The 21,629-nt window shown below is 44.0% G+C and overlaps 1 protein-coding gene across 1 annotated transcript in view; it reads right to left on the bottom strand.

Moving 5' to 3' along the window:
- Positions 1-21,629, bottom strand: part of st8sia2 (ST8 alpha-N-acetyl-neuraminide alpha-2,8-sialyltransferase 2) — a 44,266-nt gene that overhangs the window by 8,300 nt on the left and 14,337 nt on the right. The window contains exons 3-4 of the mRNA XM_052040263.1: positions 15,543-15,677; positions 4,617-4,874 (exon numbers count right to left, since the gene is read on the bottom strand). Of these exons, the coding sequence (XP_051896223.1) occupies positions 4,617-4,874; positions 15,543-15,677 (393 nt within the window). The remainder of the gene's footprint in view (positions 1-4,616; positions 4,875-15,542; positions 15,678-21,629) is intronic.

Below are 21,629 nucleotides of genomic sequence, written 5' to 3'. Positions count from 1 at the left end.
TGGAGAAAAAGCGTGGAAACATAATGACCTTTTACGGCTTCAGGTTAGAAATACATTGGTTAATACTTCGGATGGGAAGCCACCAGGGATAGTTCACTCACACAGCAGCCTCTTAGGAGCGAGGTATGGGGGTGAAATCAAGGACAAATAAGAGAGGTCAAGAGTTCAGACTGCTTTCATATCGAGGGAATTAATGAGTTTAACAGACTACAAATGGAATGAAACATGCAGGAAAGAGGCATTGAGTAGAATATTATTAAAAGAGCCTTTCAATGGGATTACAAATAGTATGTCCATTCTCAGTAGGCAAGAGGCTCTGCCCTCATGTATACGTTGACCGTTGATGGCAAGTACTGAATAGTCTATTGAGATTTTGATGGTACACCGATGCATAAATTTTGTTTCAGGCTGATTAGCAGCAAGGGCCAGCTAATCCAATTGAACTGCATGTTAGGACTTAATCCAGTGTTCTCAGAGGATTCCAGCTTTTAAATCCAAGAGTGCAATTGAAATGAAATGTGCCTGACAGTTCATGAATTTCTAGATGATTAAAGAGGCATTAAGCACAACTGTAAAATGCCAAGCAACCATGGAGTGTGGAGGAGATCCCACAGATGACTCTGCCAGGGTTAAGGTTTGAAGTTGTTAATGTTTGTGTATAGATGACTGAGTTGAAGCCTCCAGATCATGAAGTGTTACAGCATGAAACAGGCCATTCAACCCATCTAGTTTATGTTTGGGTTCACATTCCATTCTAGCTTCATCTCACCCCTTTTTCAACTAATCTCCTTCAACATAGGGTCATGGAGTCACATAGCACAGAAACAGACCCTTCAGCTCACCAAGTCCATGCCAACCATCAACCACCCATTAACACTCATCCTACATTAATCCCATTTTACTAAATTCTCCTCACACTCTCATCAACTACCCCAGATACTACCATGCACCTACTCAGAGGAACCATTTACAGTGGGCAATCAACCTACCAACACATACATCTTGAGATATGGGAGGTAACCGGAGCACCCAGAGAAAACCCATCCAGTCACCGGGGGAACGTGCAAACTCCACACAGACAGCACCCGAGGTCAGGATTGAACCCCAGTTTCTGGCACTGTGAGGTAGTGGCTCTAGTAGCTCTGCCACTGTGCAGCCTACATATCCTTCTATTCCTTTCTTTTCAAGCTTTCCTCAAATACTTCCATTTAAGGGAGTAGTTGAAGCATATATCCTGTCTTCAACACTTATAATGACTGTAACAGCAAGTTCTACATTCTCACTACTCTCTGGGACAAGATAGCTTTTCTCTGAACTCTCTTTATTTCTGATCACTATATCTAACCTATCAAATCTCTTCATAATCTTGGAAGACTATCATTCTTCAGCCTTTTTCTGGTTGGAGTAATATCTCGGTATTGTATCATTCTTGGCAATTCTTTTCATATCTCCTCTAATGCCTCTGTGTTCTTGTTGTGAAAATTGGTAAATTGGTTTATTACTGTCACATGTACTGAGGTGCAGTGAAAAACTTTGTTTTGCATGCCATCCCTACAGATCATTTCATCATATTAGTACATCGAGGTAGTACAAGGGAAAAACAATAGCAGAATGCAAATGATATAGAGAGCTCTTCACCGTGGTCTAACCAAAGTTCTGTACAGTCTTATCATAACTGTCCTACTTTTCAATTCAATTTCAATTTCAAACACCAGAATTTTGTTCACCTTTTTTTGAAATCTCGTCAATCTCTATTCCTACTTTTATAGTGCACAGTGCTATCATCACACAGAATAGGCAAATAACATGGTCATGGTAGGGTGAATCTGCCTGGCTGTAAATGACATCTGATAATAACTACCTCCAAGATAACTGACACTGACATATACACCTCTGAGTTACATTGTGATCAGCCCATTATATACCCTTATACTTGCTATGGCACGTCAACACCACTGTACTTAGAGGAGAGACCCACCTAGTTCAGAAAGACTATAGTTCAGGACGACTAAATGTTATTACCTTTGTTAAAACAAAAGATTGGACATTATAGTTTGTTGATGACTTGCTCTGTGTGTTGTAGTTTCTCACCTACAGGTCCTCCCTAGGTTACGAATGCCCGAATTATGAACAGACCCTACGTATGAACGAGCCTTTGGGAGACCGGTGGGATGGATGGGGATGGATTTGCTGGCTGCTGCAGGGTTGCAGTCATCTTCTGCCTGGTGGGAACAGGGCATTTCCGAGTGCCTTCTCTACCCACTCGCCCCAACCCAGCACAACTCCCCCTCCCACCCCTAAGCTGTAACCATCAGGGGCTGATTCACTGAGCAGACTCACTTACTGAGTCAGTGAGACCGGCTGGCGGCCGCTCTTCCCAACCCTGCTTGCTCTCCTGTCACTGCTGTTTCTGTGATCCTCTCCCACACACTGTTGTTTGTTCCAGCTTACGACCAGTTCCCAGGAACAGAACCCTGTTGTAACCTGGGGACTGCCCGGACAGTGATCTTTCAAGGCAGATATTAGACAAACTATTCAACCATGGGGCTTTGTGGGTGGAGCAAGAACCTGTTCTCATCCAAAATCCACAGTTGAAGGCCTCTGAGCAGGGGTTATTGAATAACAGTCAGGAAGTAACATGTGCTCTGCCAACACCAATAGTCAGACCTCAAATGCCAGCCCAGCCCAACCCAGGGATTATACCTGGGAATTTCTTGGACTGCCTTGCTCTGAGGCACATTGGTGGGGCATTTACCAACGGGTCTAAGGGGAAGGGGAATCACGGTGAATTAGAAGAGAAAAGCATGGTGATAAATTTTGTGCAGTAAACCAACTGGAAATCCCCACATACCACAAAAGGCTCTGGATTTGAAACTTAGCCACTCACACATCCTAAAACTGTTGAGCTCTTCGATTCGATGAAGTTCAATTAAACTTTGTGAACAGTGGACACAACTGATGAAGTTGTGCATTTACATGTGCATTTGGCACATGTGATTGAGGTTGATTTTCTGTTATTCCAATAAGTACAAATAAACTAGAACATCTTTTACTGGATCAGGGGAGGAAATAAAGAAATAAACTTCCCACATACAGCCTTACTTTTTCACACAGAGGGTGGTGAGTATATGGAATGAGCTGCCAGAGGAAGTGGGTGAGGCAAGTACAATAGTCTCATTTAAGAAGCACTTGGATAGGTACATGGAGGGGCGGGGCTTGGAGGGATATGGGCCGAATTCAGGAAACTGGGACTAGCTAGGTAGACAACATGGTCGGCATGGACTCATTGGGCCAAAGGGCCTGTATCCACGCTGTATTGCTCTATGACTCTATACATCCTTGGGAAATAGAAGGAGGCTATTCAACCCATCAAATCTATGCTCCCTATAGCCTATTCCCTTCACATTCCCAATAACTCTCCTTAGATGTTACCACCTACTTACACTCAGGGCACCTTACAGTAGCCAATTAAGCCACCTGCAGTTCTGTAGTACCATCACATGCCCAGGATGTCTCAAAGCATTTTACAAGCTTTAAGTTACACCTGAAAGGTGATCACTGTTGTTTCTACCTGAAGCCAACTGCAGGTGGTAAAGTCCAACAGACGGCAACTGGTGTATCTTCTTGGCAGTGTTCTAGAGTCATAGAGTCATACAGCATGGAAACAGGCCCTTCAGCCCAACTTGTCCATGCCAACCAACATGTCTATCTGAACTAATCCCATCTGCCTGCATTTGGTCCATATCCTTCTAAACCTTTTCTAACCATGTACCACAGCTAAATGTCTTTTGAACATTGCAATTGTACCAGCCTCTACAGTTTCCTCTGGCAGTTTGTTCCATATATCCACCTCACTAGTTTTCTACTCAATATCCCTGGCAATAGTTGATAACATTCTGTCAGCTTTGCTGCACCTGCACACAAGCCTTTTACGGATCATTAGCCCAGATCACTCTGCTTCTCAGAGCCCTATAAAACCTTTCATCACGTTCCCACATTATACTCCATTTTGCCAGATCTTTGCCCACTCACACAACTTATCTATAACTCATTGTAGCCACCTTAAATCCTCTTCAGGACTTAATTTCCCACCTACCTTTGTGTCATCAGCAGATCTGACAACCACACCTTCAATGCTTTTGCCCAAATCATTCATATAAATTGTACAAAGCTGAGGCCCAATCCTTTGGCACACAGTTCATTATGTATTGCCAGACAGATAAAGACCCATTTCTGCCTGCTGTCTGTTTACTGTAGCTCAGCCATTCTTCTATCCATTACAATCCAGCACGTCCTTCATTTAAAATAATGTTTGTTCAGTGATTTTCCTTATTACACTTCTCTCCAAGTAGGTTTGTTACCTTGTGTTCAGGAAGCATCTGTGGGAGGAGAAGCAGAGTTAACTTTTAAATCAATGACTTCTGAGCAGAACTGGGAAAATTTAGAATTTGCTTCTAAATTTTCCCAGCTTGGATGAAATGTCATCAGCCTGAAACATTAACTCTGTTTCTCTCTCCACAGATGCTTCCTGACCTGCTGAATATTTCCTGCAGTTTCAGCTTTAATTTCAGATTTCTGGCATCTGCAATGTTTTGCTTTTCAAGGCATATGGTTACCTTATCACAAATTCATGAGCATCAATCTCTTGCCCACAGCCACTGTTGAGCAGAATCCCAGAATTTCCCACAATTGCACATTGTTTGAAGTGTTTATTTTTCATTGGTGATGTCCTTGGTAATAGCTCGTACAGGCTATAGGATATATTCAGAGTCCTGTCCCTGTCAAGAATGTAATGGATGATATCTCCCGGCTTCAGTTTTCCTTTCAGCACTGAAATGTCCTTCTCTGCATCCAGAAACCTCAGAATATCTTTCCTAGGAATGAAAACAGAAAGTCAATTTTAAGTGACGAAGATATATAAGATAACATAATTATACTTGTGCATAAAATCATGAGGCGCATAGACAGGGTGAATGCACACAGTCTTTTTCCCAGGGTTGGAGAATGAAGAACGAGAGGACATAGGTTTAGGGTGAGAGGGGAGAGATTTAATAGGAACCTGAGGGGCAACTTATTCACCCAGAAGGTGATCGGTATATGGAACGAGCTGCCAGTGGAAGCAGTTGAGGCAGGTACATTAACAACATTTAAAAGACGCTTGAACAGGTATATGGATAGGAAAGGCTTAAAGGGATATGGGCCAAACACGGGCAAATGGGATTAGCTTAGATGGGTGTCTTGGTCGGCATGGACCATTTGGACCAAAGGGCCTGTTTTGTGCTGTATGACTCTATGACATTTAAGAGACTCCTAGACACATGAATGATAGAGAAATAGGGGGCTATGTGGAGGGAAGGGTTAGATAGATACTAGAGCAGGATAAAATGTTGGCACAACTTTGTGGGCCAAAGGGCCTGTCCTGTGCTGTAATGTTCTATGTTCTAGAAGGATTCAGAGGAAAGGTCTGAAAGAAAATGTAAAACTATAAGCAATTTGTCCAGGTTTTTCTTCTGTCTTATCCTGGTACATGCAACAATATCGACCACAACAACCATGAAACTGTGATCATCTCTGCTCCTAATTATCCCCAGTCTCTATTTTTCTGCTTTCCAATATTTTGATTTTCACTTTCCTTGAATTTTAATTTCTTTTTGGAAGTTCAGGTCTAGCATAATACAATGGAGTGTTTTTTGTTCTTAGACTTTGGTTTCTTGATTGAACAGAAAAACAGAACTTTAATTTTCATTTTGAAGGTTTTGCTTTACCAGACTGGCCCTGACCCCACCCATTCTACTCTCTGCAAACAGGAGGTCATTCAGAACTCTGCTGTCTACAAACCCGTGCCAATCATTCACCCCACTGACTTTAAAAATTCTGACTGTTGTTTCCAAATTCTTGCAAGGCTGCACCCCTCTCCATCACCGTGATCTCCTCCAGCCCTAGAACCCTCCAATTATGTCGGCACTCCTCCAATTCTGAACTCTTGATCACTTCACCTTTGATGGCTGCGTTTTCAGCTGCCGACTTCCTAGCTTCTGGAGACACAAGAGACTGCAGATGCTGGAATCTGAAGCAAAAAACAAACTGCGGGACGAGGTCAGGGGGCCAAGCAGCACCTGTGGAGGCAGGGGGATGGTCAACGTTTTGTGCAGGGTCATGACCCAAAATGTTGACTCTCCCTTTTCACCACAGATGCTGCTTAACCCACTGTGTTTCTCCAGCACTTTGTTTTTTGCTCTTAGCTTCTGGAATTTAATCTCTGAATCTCTTTACTCATTTTTAAAATCTTGCTCTTTGTCCAAGCTTTAGATTATTTCTGATGAGATGTGGGCTCCAAGTGTTTCAGTGGGATTACACAAATTGGGGTTGCAATCTCTGAAATTTAGAAGATTAAGAAAGAGACGAATGGAAGTGTTATATTTGACCAGGGAAACTAATTGGGTGGATGGAGAAACCTATTCCCTCTGGCTGAAGAGTCTAGGACAAGGAGGCAATGTCAAAAATTAGAGCCAGAACTTTTTGCAGTGAAGTTAGGAAACACATCTACATGCAGAAGGCTGTAGCAATTTGAAATTCTCTTCTCCAGGCAGCAGAGTTATAGAGTGACAGTGTCACCTAACAGAGAAATGGATCCTTTGGATCACTGCAATTTGCATTGACTAGCAAACACCCATTTACACTACTCCTACATTTATTCCATTTTATTCTGCCCAGGTTCCCCGTTAACTCCCCCTAGACTCTACCACTCACCTGCACACAAGGCACAATTTACAGTGGCCAAATATCCTATTATCCAACACATCTCTGATATCAACAAACAAAATGCTGCAGGAACTCAGCGGGTCAGCCAGCATCTGTGGAGGGAAATGGACAGTCGAGGTTTCAGCTCGAGCAGTCCAGATAAAGGGTCTCAACCCAGAACTTCGACCGTCTATTTCCCTCCACAGACGCTGCTCAACACATTGAGCTCCTCCAGCAGATTGTTTGTTACTCCAGATTCCAGCATCTGCAGTCTTTTATGTCCATCTCTGATGTCAGGTTACTTGTTACATTTAAATCTGAGATTGGTGTGTCTTCAAGGGAAATGGGGAAAGGTAGGTGGCTGGAGTTAGGTCACAAATCAGATACGATCTCACTGAATGGTAGATCAATCTTGAGGGGCTAAAAGACCTCCGGCAGCTCCAATGACCTCGGGTCCAAGGGCTTCCGGGATATTTGCCAGATTTTTATTGTCCACCAGAGGGCTCTCCTATAGCAGAGACAGGAGATCCTGCAGTACAGCCCAGAGAAAGTACAGGTGTTGGACATTGGACAATTAAGCGAGTTGCTGTAAGAGTAAGATGGACATGAAAAGTTTGTTAAAATGCAGCAAGTTTTTAAGGTGAAAAGGACTGCTTAAGACAGCAATGGGAAAAAAATCAAAGGTAACTATGTGATGGAAATGGACAAGAGAACAAGCTATAATGGAAGACTTAGTGAGATGGACTTATGAATCGTTACTTCACAGCATGATGAGCTGAAGACCTCCTTCTGTGCCATTGTATTCATTCCCTGATTCTAAAGAGGTTACTGTTACTCTTCAATGCATTTTGCCGCATAAAGGATTACTCTTAGTCTATTCACCACCTCTTTCAATCTTTTTATCTGATTTCTCTTCAAGTATTTATCCTGTATCTTTCATATTGTTATTATCTTGGCTCACTGAATATGTTCTAATACTATTGGTTGAAAACAATAAATCTTCTAACCTCTCCACTTATTCCTTAAGTGTCAATTTCAAAAATATTGTTGTTGGAAATAATCTTTCATCAGTCACCCTCTCCAAACTTTTCATAATTTTGAAAGGTTTCATCAACCTTTCCCCTCATTCCTCTCTGTGCCAACACACATTTTCAAGCTTTTTATAATATCTGTAATCTGCTTTTCTATGGTTGTATAATTGAATAACTATTACTGTTTACAATGCCAGCTAATCAATGTCTTGCATGAATTCAACATCATCTCCAAGCTTTAATAATCAATACCCAAGTGGCTCCATTTTAAAATCCTCATTCTGGTTTATAGATCCCTTCATGATATTATCCCTCCCTGCCTCTGTAATCTCCCGCAATCTCACAACCCTCAAAGTGTCTGCATTCCTTTGATTCTGGCATCTTCATATCCTGAAATTAAATAGATTTATTTCTGAACCAATCAGCTCTTTAACATCCCCTTCACGTGGTGTCACGTTCTGGAACATTTAATTCTACCTCTTCTGCTATTGTCACTTCAGTATTTCTTTTACACTACCTCAGTTTGCATTGCTACACTTTGCACCATTCCATTGTTTTTGCACTTGTTGTTATATCTATTGTTGTATTGTGCACTGTTTCGCCTGTGAGGTTCACATAAGCAAGGAACTTCATTGCACCTTGGTGTACACGGCAATAAACTAATCTGAATCTACTGGTATCTGTCCCTTCTGCTGCCTGATTTTTACGCTCTGAATGACCCTCCTTAAATCTCTATCCTTCTTATCTCCATTTACAACCTACATATACCTCTTTCAATACACCTAACTGCCTTTAATTCTAAACCTGATTCTTGCTGTATCTAAACCTCTGTCAGGCCTTTAAAAGCAACCTGTATAACCAACATTTGATCATTTATTCAGGTATCTCATTCTGTGCCGCCATGTCAAATTTTGATTGCTGTGAAGTGGCTTGGGATGTTAGTATATCAATGATGCTGTGAAGCACAAGTTGTTGTTGCAATGAATATTCACTGTCCGATGCATTGGCTCCAAAGCTCGTTCTTGTAATGGAATCCCTAAGATACTATGTAATAGTTTACAAAATTATGAGATATAAGATATTTATTTATTCGTCACGTGTACATTGAAACACACAGTGAACTGCATCTTTTTGCATTACTGAGAAGGTGCTGGGGGCAGCCCACAAGTGTCGCCACTCTTCTGGCGCCAACATAACGTGCCCACAGCTCCTAACCCGTATTGTTTTAATGATCAATTATATAAGACCAATATTCCCACTTACATATTCTTCAACATGAAGTCAATTGATCCCCAACCCCTTGCAGATCTTGGCATCAACAGTCCAATCTCTCCTGTGGTTCCTCCATTCAGCTACCTGATATATTCTGTGAACCAAAACATTAATCCACAACTTCTCACTACCTGCCTGCTCTCCCTGTTTGTCTGCTCCTGTATTCTGCACTTGTTATACTCAGAGCTTGCTATCACAGCAAACTTCGTAAACATTATTTCCAAATTATTTGAACAAATGGAAAATAAAGTGATGCCAGTATAGATTCTTGGCAAAAAAATCTTTTCATGACTTATCAATTTCTGGAAAACAACTTATCTCTATTCTTTCAGTTCATGTGACTAAACTGTTTTTAATTTTCAATCTTGTTAAAGCAAAGACTCCAATATGTCATTTCATTTTAATTAGGGAATCCAGTTCCCCAAAATGTATTTCTAATGCCTTGCACATCTGCAGTCCTGACACAGTCAGCCTACTCACTGTCATTTTCTTATTCATTTTTCTTATTCCTTCTTTACCTTAATCCTCCCTCCTTTCTGGCACAAGTTACAATTCTCCTTGATCTGCTGCGTAACCTTTCCCCATGGGCCTTGCCACTTGAAATGCTCCCTCCCTAGGTGAACAAGATAGTTGGGACCTAGGTCTGTCCACTCCCATGATTCCGGACAGGTATATCCTTTGCAAAGTGTGGTAAGAACAATAATATTGCCCAGCCTTTGCCAATAACTTGTGATAACTGGGACTTTTGTGCCTATTATAATTCTGCATTCCTTTCGCTGAGTTAACTAAGCGTTAGGACTACTCCATTCCATTGGAAATGCACCTCAGGCATAACTAATAGAAATCTCAAATGAATTAACTGTCTGCACCTGGAGTCACTGCACTCCACCTTGCACAGGGCCTCCAATGGATGATCCAAAACTGAACCCAAAGGGCTGGCAATGAAGTGCAAGAATTAGAATACAAAACACAATTTAAAAAAACCTCAAAGCCCCTGCCACAGCCGCAAACTACAAGAAACGTGATGTTGATAGTGCCCTTTGTTCAAGGAATGTATCAGACTAAATTTGATCTCAAGCCACATAAAGAGACAATAAGGGAAATAACCAAAAGATACAAAAATAAAAACAGAGAACAGTTAGGTCCCTGCTAACACAGATATCCCCTGTATTCTGTCCACCCTTCCCTCTCTACAATTTAAATCAGGGTCGTTTTCTCACCTTTCCAGTTCTGATGAAGAAATGTTAATCCTGTTTCTCTCTCCACAGATGTCGTTATATTTTATTTCAGATTATATTTTACTTTCTGTTATATTTTATTTCAGATTTCCAGCATCTGAAGTTTTATGCTTTTCATTCAGAGGTGGGTTCCAAGGAATATCTTCAAGCAGGACAGAAATATGGAGGGATTTCAAAGCTCTGGGCTTCAGCACCTGAATGGAGAGCCACTAACAGACTGGGAGGGGTGGAAAAGACCAGAATTGGAGAAGCTCAGAGTTCTTAGTTCTTGGGTAATGATTCATCTGAAAGACAGCACTTCTGACAGTACACCACTTTCTCAGTGTGGTGCTGAATGCCAGCTTGCATATTAACATCTGTTGACCCAGTCAATGCCACTCTGCTGTTTGTGAGATCTTGCTCGGTGTAAGTTGGGTTCAACTTTCCTACTTTACTACACTTCAAAAGAACCACAATGACAACAGCTTTGCACTGCTCGGGGAGACCATTGCATTCGTACAAGATAAGGTGGGTGGACATTTGCCTGCTCAGCATGGACCAGGAGAAGGCCTTCAAGAGGATATCATATGCATACATGATGGACATGCTCTCCAAAATGGGCTTTTGGGAGGGAGTCAGGAATTGGATCCAACTACTGTATACAGATATCCGTAGTGCAGTCCAACTCAATGAGTGGGAAACAGCTTCCCCATCAAGTCTGGAGTAACATAGGTTTGCCCAACCTCCCGTCCTCGTTGTGTGTTGCATAGAACCCTTTGCTGAATCCATCAGGAAGGACACAGGCATAAGAGGCATTCAGGTCAAAGCCTCCCTGTACATGGATGACGTCACTGTCTTCTGCTCAGACTCACCACTTGTCCGCAGATTGGTCAGCATCTGCGACCAGTTTGAGTTGGCCTCAGGGGCCGGAGCGAAGCCATGCTCTTTGTCAAATAGCTCCATCAATCCTGCTCCCTTCACCATCATGTCTGACGTCCTGAAAGTGCTGGGGATCTGGTTCGGAGGAGCTGGTGAGTGCGACAAGAATTGGCTGGGATGGATAGGCAAGGTTAGTCAAAAGTTGGGACTGTGGGAGCAGTGGTCTTCTTAATGACTGTCAAGTCTTCAGTTTGAGGTGCTCCTGGTGTTGCTGTACATGGTGCGGGTGTGGTCCACCCCTGCTCCTCCATTTCATCTGGGATTCCAAGATGGAACATGTCCAATGGTGCACGTCCCCAGACAACAGGTGGAAAAATGTACTCAACATTGGCCTCTCCCTGATGACCTCCTTTGTGTGTGGCTACATCAAGCTGTGTGTAAAACCGAAGTATGGGGGCACCAAGGGTCACTATGTGCTGAGGTTCTACCTTTCATCAGTGCTGCGTAGGATGGGCCTGGCCTCGTTGCCGTGCAATGTTCCATTCAGTTGGACATTGCTGTCCTTTGTGGAAAAGATTTTTCAGGAAAACATCTTTGACCACAAGTCCATCAGGCAGTGATCAGCACGGAACATCCTGCAGGCCCTGTGGGAGAAGGACATGATGGATCCTGTGGGATGGTTTCCCAGGCAGACCGTCAAGATCATCTGGCAGAATGCCTCATTGCCAGAACACTCCATGTGCAGCAAGATCTCACTTGACTGGCAGTGAGAGGGACTCTCCCAGTCAGAGCCTTCCTACAAACTCGATGTCTTGCCCACAAGTGCATGCTACCCTCGAGACAGCTGCGATGAGGATGAGACCCCTTCGTGGACTATGGATTTGTAAAAAAGGTCTGGAGAAGAATGCAAGTGTCCTTGTTGAAGTTCATCCTGAGCAGTTGCACAACAGCGGACTCTTTGATCTACGGAGGGACACAAACCGAGACAGACATCAGGTGTTGGTAAAAGGACATCAACTTGGTGAAAGATGCTCTTTGGTCTGCCTGAACTTGTTGGTCTTCCAGTACAATGAGATGTCCGTAAGGGAATACTGCCGACCGGCACATTCCAGGCTGCAGGAGTACGTGCTGAGGGACGCACTGAAGCTTGGTGTACACAATGCATAGGCTTTGTGGGGAAGGATTGCAGTCTAAAGTACTACTGCCACTAGACATTGAGGGGCTAAGCCCTGTGTAGAAGTTTGTACCAGCCAAAGAGGTCACATAAGTGGCAGTGGTGCCTTGCACACAGAATGTGCTAACGGTACAGATGTATGTACCTAATTACACTATGAATGTGACTGAATGACACTGAATCTAAAGAAAGCCATGCACTGCCTTTTGTATTTCCTGTACATATTTTCTATGAATAAAGTTTATTTATGAAATTTAAAAAATAACATGCCTTAGGCTGTTCTGAAATTGTGAAAGGTGCACTGAAGTTTGGTGCAGCCAATGCAAAAGCTTTGTGGGGAAGGACTACAGTCTAAAGTTCTAGAGCCTCTAGACAGGCACGGTAGTGTAGCGGTTAGCATAACGTTTTACAGCGCCAGCAACCCGGGTTCAATTCTGGCCGTGGTCTGTAAGGAGTTTGTACGTTCTCCCCATGTCTGCGTGGGTTTTCTCCGGGTGCTCCAGTTTCCTCCCACATTCCAAAGACGTACGTGTTAGGAAGTTGTGGGCATGCTATGTTGGCACTGGAAGCGTGGCGACACTTGCGGGCTGCCCCCAGAACACTCTATGCAAAAGGATGCACTTCACTGTGTGTTTCGATGTACATGTGACTAATAAAGATATCTTATCTCTTATATCTGAAATTGAGGGGCTAAGCCCTGTGTAAAAGCTATTACCCTCTTGTTAGTTTACATGTGGTAAACTGGTTAAGTTCCAGAGGTCAGGCAGCTGCAGTGAACCTGATCCTTAGCCTGATTCCTTAGATGAAGGGATTGTCATAGGTGGAAAGATAGGACAGATTGGGTTTATACTGTCTGGAGTTTAGGAGAATTAGGGATGATCTTATCAAAACATTTAAAGATCCTGAGCAGGCTTGACTGAGTAAGTGTAGTGAGGATATTTCCCCCAGTGAGGGATAAGAAGTCAGCCATTTAAGGCTGACTTGATGAGAGATTTCTTCACTGAGAATCTTTGGAATACCCTACCCCCAGAGAGGTGTGGATGCTGACCCATTACAGTACACCCCTGTGTAATGGAGGGGTTGCGTTCCTAGAAAACTGTCCGTGTTGCGATTTTCCGTAACGTGAACCTTGACAAAAATTGACAAAATTTGTTGCTTCTTCTGCATTTTGTGTTGATTTAGTTTACTTATTCTGTCACATAAATTCCATAAGAGCAAATTTTTATTCTGTGTTTCAAATTGTTTGGTAGTGACTTGTAAATTCTGTAAGGGCGAATTTCTGTTAAGTGAATTTCTGTTCCACAAATTGCCGTAACGCAGGGTACATTGCGTGTATATTCAAGATAGAGACAAAACTTTGGACTATCTGGGAATCGAGGGTTATGGAGATCAGGCAGGAAAATGGAGCTGAGGCCAAAGGTTAGATCAATAGTGATCTTATAGATCGGTGCATCAGGCTTTATGAAATGTATGGCCTATTCCTCGTCCCATTTCTTATTTTATCAGACAATGTCTTTTGTAGAATAGGTGAGGACATTGGGAAACAAAACTGAAAAGTAACAATTATCTTGTACCTTTCCTGGGTTACAAATGTCTGACTTACGTCACGCTGTACATATGAAGGAGCTTTTGGGAGACCGGCAGAATGGATGGGGATGGATTTCCTGACTGCTGCTGGGCTGCAGGCACTTTCTGCAGGGTGGGAAATGGGCACTTCAGCCTGCCTTCTCTCCCCACTATCTCCCGCTGGCCCGAGCTTCAACAATTGGGGGGCCGGGACGAGCTGAGCAGAGCCGGGAGCGCTGAGCAGGCTCGCTCACTGAGTCAGTGAGGCCGGCAGGTGGCCGCTCTTCCTGTGCCGGCTCGCTCTCCCGTCAGAGCTGCTGCTGTGATCCTCTCCCACGCACTTGTTGTTCACTTCCGACTTAAATGAGGTTAGTCTGGCTTGCAAACAAGTCTCAGGAACGGAACCCTGTTGTACCCTGGGGACTGCCTGCATAACAACACAGAAGGAAGCCATTCGACCCATTGGGTCTATGCCAGCTTGCAGGGAGTAATCGTATTAGTTCCATTTGACCTCTCATTATGGTAGTGTAGCGGTTAGCATAACGCTTTACAGCACCAGAGACTCGGGTTCAATTCCGGCTGCTGTCTGTAAGGAATTTGTATGTTCTCCCCGTGTCGGCGTGGGTTTCCTCCGGGTGCTCCGGTTTCCTCCCACATTCCAAAGACGTATGGGTTAGGAAGTTGTGGGCATGTTATGTTGGTGCCGGAAGCGTGGCGACACTTGCGGGCTGCCCCCAGAACACTCTAGGCAAAAGGTGCATTTCACTGTGTGTTTCAATGTACATGTGACTAATAAAGATATCTTGTCTTCCCTGCACCCCTGAAACTTATTCTTTCTCATACATCTTCCCTTTGACTCTTTGTTGTCACTAACCTACACAAAGGAGTAATTTATGGTCGTCATCTAACCAACCCATCCACGTCTTTGGAACATGGGAGGAAACCGGAGCAGCCGAAGGAAACCCATGCGGTCACAGAGAGACAGGACCAGGGTCCTTAGACTTGTGAGGCAGGAGCACTAAGTGCTGCACCACAGTGCCACCCATTTCAACCATTAGATTTGCATTGTGAGGTCTGGTATTCAAAACTGGGAGAAGAAGTGAGCTGCTGGGGGAGCTCAGTGGGTCAGACAGCACCTGTGGAGGGAAATGGACAGTTGACGTTTCGAGTCGAGACTGAAAGAGGGGAGAAGAGAGCCAATATACAGGGGCAAAAGGGAGGGGTGGGGCAATAGAGCATAGAAAGTACAGCTCAGCAACACATCCGTCAGCCCACCACGTCTGTGCTGAGCACGATGCCAAATTAAACTAATCCTTTCTGCCTGCACATGGTCCGTATCCCTCCATTCCCTGCATAAGGAGAGCTGGCAAGCATTAGGTGGATCTAGTTGAGGAGCAGTAACAGGCAGAAGGAATCAGATGGAGTAGGGAAGGGTAGAGATAGTGACAGAGGGAGGTGATATCTCTCCTCTACGCTTTCAGTCCAAATGAAGGGTCTCGACCCAAAACGTTGACTGTCCATTTCCCTCCACAGATGCTTCCTGACCCGCTGAGTTCCTCCAGCAGCTCGTTCTTTGCTCCAGGTTCAAGCATCCGTGGTCTCTTGTGTCTTCAGTACTGGGATGCTTGGAAGGATCACCTGTTGCAGAAGGCAGATCATTACCTTATCCTTGCTGTTAGCGTAGCATTAAGCTTCCACTCCGGTACTTCAGGGTGCCTTGCTTGTGGTTCGATGATCTCCTTATTCTCAGCTTTCTGCTGAGGTGTGCTGGATGAGATGTCTCTGATCACTTCCTCCCTAAAGAATCACAATGACTGATGTAAGTGCTGCCCATTGTAACAGAACCTTTATAGTCATGAGAAAAATTAACTTTGCGCCATGAAACTAATAAGAAATTTCTTAAGGGGCATCAGCAAGCAGATTAATTTAGGATTAACTCAACCCGTGGGACATCAAAGCTGCACTGAAATGATAATATTTTATACATACCTCCAGGTCCACAGGTTTTCAACAGGACTATTCAGAAAATAAGAAATATTAAAAACAGATTAAACAGTCTTTATAGTTGTTTGTGGGAATTTGCTACACAGAAACTGCTCCCTGCACCTTGCATGTTATGATAGTGAATACACTTTAGAATTGTTGGTTGTACAGAAGGACATAAGTTATGAAATAAAAGTGCAGAAAATTGGAGCAGCAATAGCCCCTAGGACCTGCCCTATCCTTCAATGACTGATTCTGTACACCTCCTCAACAATCTCTCATTCTCAAGCAAAAAATCAAACTGCTGGAGGAACTCAATGGGTTGGGCAGTATCTGTGGAGGCAGATGTTTTGGGTCAAGACCCATCTATCGTTCTCAGCCTGGGATGTAAATGGCTGGGCAATCACCCTCCGCTGGGTCAGAATCCCAAAGATCTGCAACCCTCTCTGAAAAGAGAAATTTCTTCTCATGTCAGATCTAAACCTGTGACTAAAATGCAAGTATTCTATCCACAAATTAGATCACAGGGAGCCATGATTTTTTTCAGCGCTGTTTATTTTTCCCTGGAGTAGATCACCATTCCAGCCATTTCCAGATTGCAATGCGCCAACTGAGAAACTTACATAAGAACACAAGGAAATAGGAAAATGGAGGAGGCCACGGCCCCTCAAGCCTGCCCTACCATTCAATATGATCATGGCTGATCTGCCCCAGTCCTTTCTGCATAGTTCCCAACTTTAGTCACATGCTTCCCCTTGTCAGTCACTCTTCTGACCACAGTGTGACTTCTACATTGAGGCTGCATGAGGCAATGTTATTCCCCATACAACATTCCTTTGGAGCACTGCAGGGGAGCTCGGATCACATTGTTTGGGAAGCACCCACTGGGCACTGTTGAGGCCACGTGGTCCTCACATACTACAGGCCCAAACCTGAAGACTTGCGAGGTAAGTAAATTATCTGCCTGCATCCATGACTCGCCCCCTCCCACCACAAACACAGTGTTGAAGTTACTCCCCCCAACATCTCCCAATCTCCAGTCAGCCCTCGACCACTATCTGAGGCCTTCCTGAACCTGTGATCTCCCAGACCCTGCGGACAATCCCTGCCCTTATCCAGATCCATTTCTCCACTCCCCCACCAACCCCCCAACAAGAAGGGATGGTCTCCTGCTTGAGATTCCCCCCATCAATTACTAACTGTGAGTCTCCCCAGTCCTGATCCCGACACCCCTCCCCAGCTTTGATGCTCTCCCCAGCTCCCCGGTTGATGATTCACAAACCCAGCCTTTAGTGCTAGAAAACACACACTGCTAGGATCAAGGACAGCTTACATAGAACATTGAACAGTACAGCACAGGAGCAGGCCCTTTGGCCCACAATGTTGTGCCGGACCAATTACATTAGTAATAAAATGCCCAACTAAACCAATGCCCTCTGCCTACACAGTGCCCATATCCTACCATTTCCTTCACATTCATGTGCCCAAGATCTTCTTGAATGCCCCTATCGTACTTGCCTCCACCACCACCCCAGGCAGCGCATTCCAGGCACCCACCAGTCTCTGTGTAAAAAACTTGCCCCGCACATCTCCTTTGAACTTCTTCTACACCCTCTACAAAGCCTTCACATCCTTCCTATAATGGGGCGACCAGAACTGAATGCAATACTCCAGATGCAGCCTAACTAAAGTTTTGTAAAGCTGCAACATAACTTTCTGATTCTTGAACTTAATACCTTGACTAACGAAGGCAAGCATGTGTAGCCATTTTCAGGGAGCAATGAACTTGGAGCCCAAGATCCCTCTGCTCATCAACACTGTTAAGGGTCTTGCCATTAACGGTGCACTGTCTCTTTACGTGTGGTCTCTCAAGGTGCAACACTTCGCATTTGGTCGGGTTGAACTCCACCTGCCATTTCTCTGCCCATATCTGCAACTGATTTATATCCTGCTGTATCCTTTGCCAGTCTTCTACGCTGTCCACAACACCACCAATCTTTGTATCATCTGCAGACTTACTAACCCACTCATGTACATTTTCATCCAGGTCATTTACATACATCACAAACAGCAGAGGTCCCAGTACGGATCCCTGAGGAACACCACTAGTCACAGAAATCCAGCTAGAGTAAGTCCCATCAACCACTACCCTGTGTCTTCTACAGGCAAACCAGTTCTGAATCCAAACGGCCAATTCACAGTGGATCCCATTCATCTTAATCTTCTGGGTGAGCCTCCCATGAGGGACCTTTTCAAATGCCTTACTGAAATCCATGTAGACAATATCCACAGCTCTACCTTCATCAATCACCCTCGTCACATCCTCAAAAAACTCAATCAAGTTAGTGAGGCACGACTTGCCTCGCACAAAGCCATGCTGACTGTCCCTAATTAGGCTATGGTTTTCCAAATGCTCTTAAATCCCATCCCCAAGAATCCTCTCCAGTAACTTCCCTACCACTACATGAGACTCACCAGTCTATAGTTACCAGGATTATCCCTGTTTCCCTTCTTGAATAATGGAACAACATTAGCTACTCGCCAGTCCTCCAGGACCTCGCCTGTAGCTGGAGAGGACAAGAAGATATTGGTCAAGGCCCCAGAAATCTCATCTGTTGCCACTCTCAATAACCTGGGGTATATCCCATCAGGCCATCGGGACTTATCCACCTTAATGCTCTTTAAGAGACCCAACACTACCTCCTCCTTTATCTTGAAATGCCCAGCATATTAGTATGCTGCACACTGATCTCCCTGTCCTCCACATCCTTCTCCTTGGTAAATACTGATACAAAGTACTTATTAAGGACCTCACCCCCATCCTCCGCTTCCAAGCACATGTTCCCTCCTTTATCCTTGAGTGGTCCTGTCCTCTCCCTGGTTATCCTCTTGCTCTTGATATATGTATAGAATGCCTTGGGATTCTCTTTAATCCTACTTGCCAAGGACTTTACATGGCCCTTCCTGTCTTTCCTAATTCCCTTTTTGAGTTCCTTTCTGGATTCTTTATAATCCTCAAGTGCTCTGTTTGATCCTAGCTTCCTAAGCTTTACATACTTTTCCTTTTTCTTCTTGACTAAATTCACCACCTGTCTCGACATCCAAGGTTCTCTTACCTTGTCATCCTTGTCCTTCCTTCTTACTGGAACATACCTGTCCTGTACTCTGTGCAGTTGGTCTTTAAACCCCCTCCACATGTCAGATGTGGACTTGCCCAAAACAGCTGTTCCCAATTGATTCTCCCTAGTTACTGCCTAATGCTCCTGGAACTCCTTAATACTCTCCTACAAGGTCCAGACTTATCCTTATCGAGAGCTATCTTAAAACCTAAGGAGTTGTGGTCACTGTTCCCCAACTGTTCTCCCACTGAAAGGTCAGTCACCTGGCCAGGCTCATTACCCAACACCAGGTCCAGTACAGCCCCTCCTCTCATTGGGCTATCTACATATTGATTTAAGAAACCCTCCTGGATGCACCTAACAAATTCTGCCCCATCTAAACCTCTTACACTAAGGAGGTCTCAGTTTATATAAGGGAAGTTGAAGTCCCCCATGACAACAACCCTATTAGTTTTACACCTTTCCCTAATCTCCCTTCATATTTACAACAACCCTATTAGCTTTACACCTTTCCCTAATCTGCCTTCATATTTTTTCCTTAATGTCCCGGTGGCTATTGGGGGGGGGGCGTAGGGGTCTGTAGTATAATTCCATCAGAGTGATTGCACCTTTCTTATTTTGAGTTCTTCCCATATAGACAGTGGGCAAGCTCCCCATTATGTTCCCTCTGTGGGCAGCTGTGATATTGTCCCTGACTAGTTGTGCAGCTCCCCCACCGACCCCCATCTTTTACCTACCTCTCGATCCTTTCTAAAATATCAAACCCCTGGAACATCAAGCACCCACTCCTGTCCATCTCTCAACCAAGTCTCCGTTATGGCCACGTCATCATAGTTCCATTTGCTGATCCATGCTCTAAGTTCTATCCCTCTGTTACAATTCTCTTAAATGTACCTCTTGTACAATAAAGATGAACTCATGATCTACCTCGTCATGGCCCTTGCACCTTATTTGTCTGCCTGCACTGCACCTTCTCTGTAACAGTAACACCATATTCTGCATTCTGTTTTTGCTTTTCCCTTTGTATTACCTCGATATACTTAGAGCTGGAATGATCTGTCTGGATGGCATGGAAAACAAAGTTTTTCACTGTATCTCGGTACATGTGACAATAATAAACTAATTACCATTCAGCAGCAATGCAGAAAGGGACTTGGGAGGTAGGGGCTGGGGAGAGGAGCAATCACCATAACAGCCATTGGCAACTCGCTATTGCACCATTCTAGTGCACGCTGATGTGTGCATTATTGGTATTGGATTATTATCGTCACACGTATCAAGATGATAAGAGGCACAGACCGAGTGGACAGTCAGAGACTTTTTCCTAGGGCGACAATGGCTAACACGAGGGGACATAATTTTAAGGTGATTGGAGGAAGGTATAAAGGGGATGTCAGGGGTAAGTTTTTTTACACAGAGAGTGGTGGGTGCGTGGAACACACTGCCGGCAGAGGTTGTGGGGGCAGATACATTAGGGACATTTAAGAGACTCTTAGATAGGCACATGAATGATGGAGAAATAGGGGGCTATGTGGGAGGGAAGTGTTAGATAGATCTTAGAACAGGATAAAATGTCAGCACAACATTGTGGGCCGAAGGGCTTGTACTGTGCTGTAGTGTTCTATATTCTATGTCTATGTATCAAGATACAGTGAAAAGCTTTTTGCTTTGTGTGCATTCACACAGATTATTCCATACATGATTACATAGAGGTAGTTAAAAAAAAACAGAATGCTTAATATGGTATTACAGTTAAAGAAAGTGCAGTGCAGGTAGACAACTAAAGAGCAAGGGCCAGGATGAGGTAGATTGGGAGATCAAGAGTTCATCTTTGTAACCAGACTGATGTGTCTGGATCAGATAAATGGCAAGGGAGCTATAGATTGGAGAGCTGCTGCCCTCCCTGCCCTTAGAAATAAAGCAAAAAATACTGCAATTTTTCTATCATACTCAGGGTCTTCAATGAAACCCAAACAGCTGAATAAAGGAATGACACATTCAAAGAAATGCAAATACTTTTTATGACCAGTTTATCTGTGAATATTCCACAGGGAGTCAGACTGATTGATGGGTGCAAGTGGTCTAATTTCTGGATGAGGGATCAGCATCAATCCACACTCCTTGTAGCTTGTGGATTTTGTGGATTGATTACCAGTGAGGTGCCGCTGTGTTTGATGCTGGTTAACATTCTGCACAGACCCATCAGCAGGGCTGTGTGCTTGTGATACCCAAACCTTGTCAGGGTGCCCTGCTGCCAGCAGTGATTACATATTCATTGAGAAGACTGTAGCCTCTCATGCTTCTCAAGTCAGATTGGTTCCCTGCCAACAGCTCAGGAGCAGAAACCTCTGGCTTGTAAAGGAAACTCAATGCATTTCTCCTCTGTGACAAAGAAAGGTTGGCCAAAAAAATTCAGTCATGTTGTGAATGATTTTATTATCGACGTAATTGAAGAATTAAATTGACAGCCAAACATGATGGAACTTCCAAGCCCACAATGTACCTATTGCAACTTTGAATCATGTGATTTTGTGCCTGTGACGAGCTTGTGCAGGGCTCACAGCAGCAACATCAGTTGTCATGCCATGCACATATGACATTGCTGCTGCAGCACTGTAATGCGAGCATGCAACAAAGAAACAGCACG

This window comes from Pristis pectinata, chromosome 28, assembly GCF_009764475.1.
Source record: "Pristis pectinata isolate sPriPec2 chromosome 28, sPriPec2.1.pri, whole genome shotgun sequence".
NCBI lineage: Eukaryota > Metazoa > Chordata > Chondrichthyes > Rhinopristiformes > Pristidae > Pristis > Pristis pectinata.
This window is presented reverse-complemented; position numbering and strand designations above follow the sequence as displayed.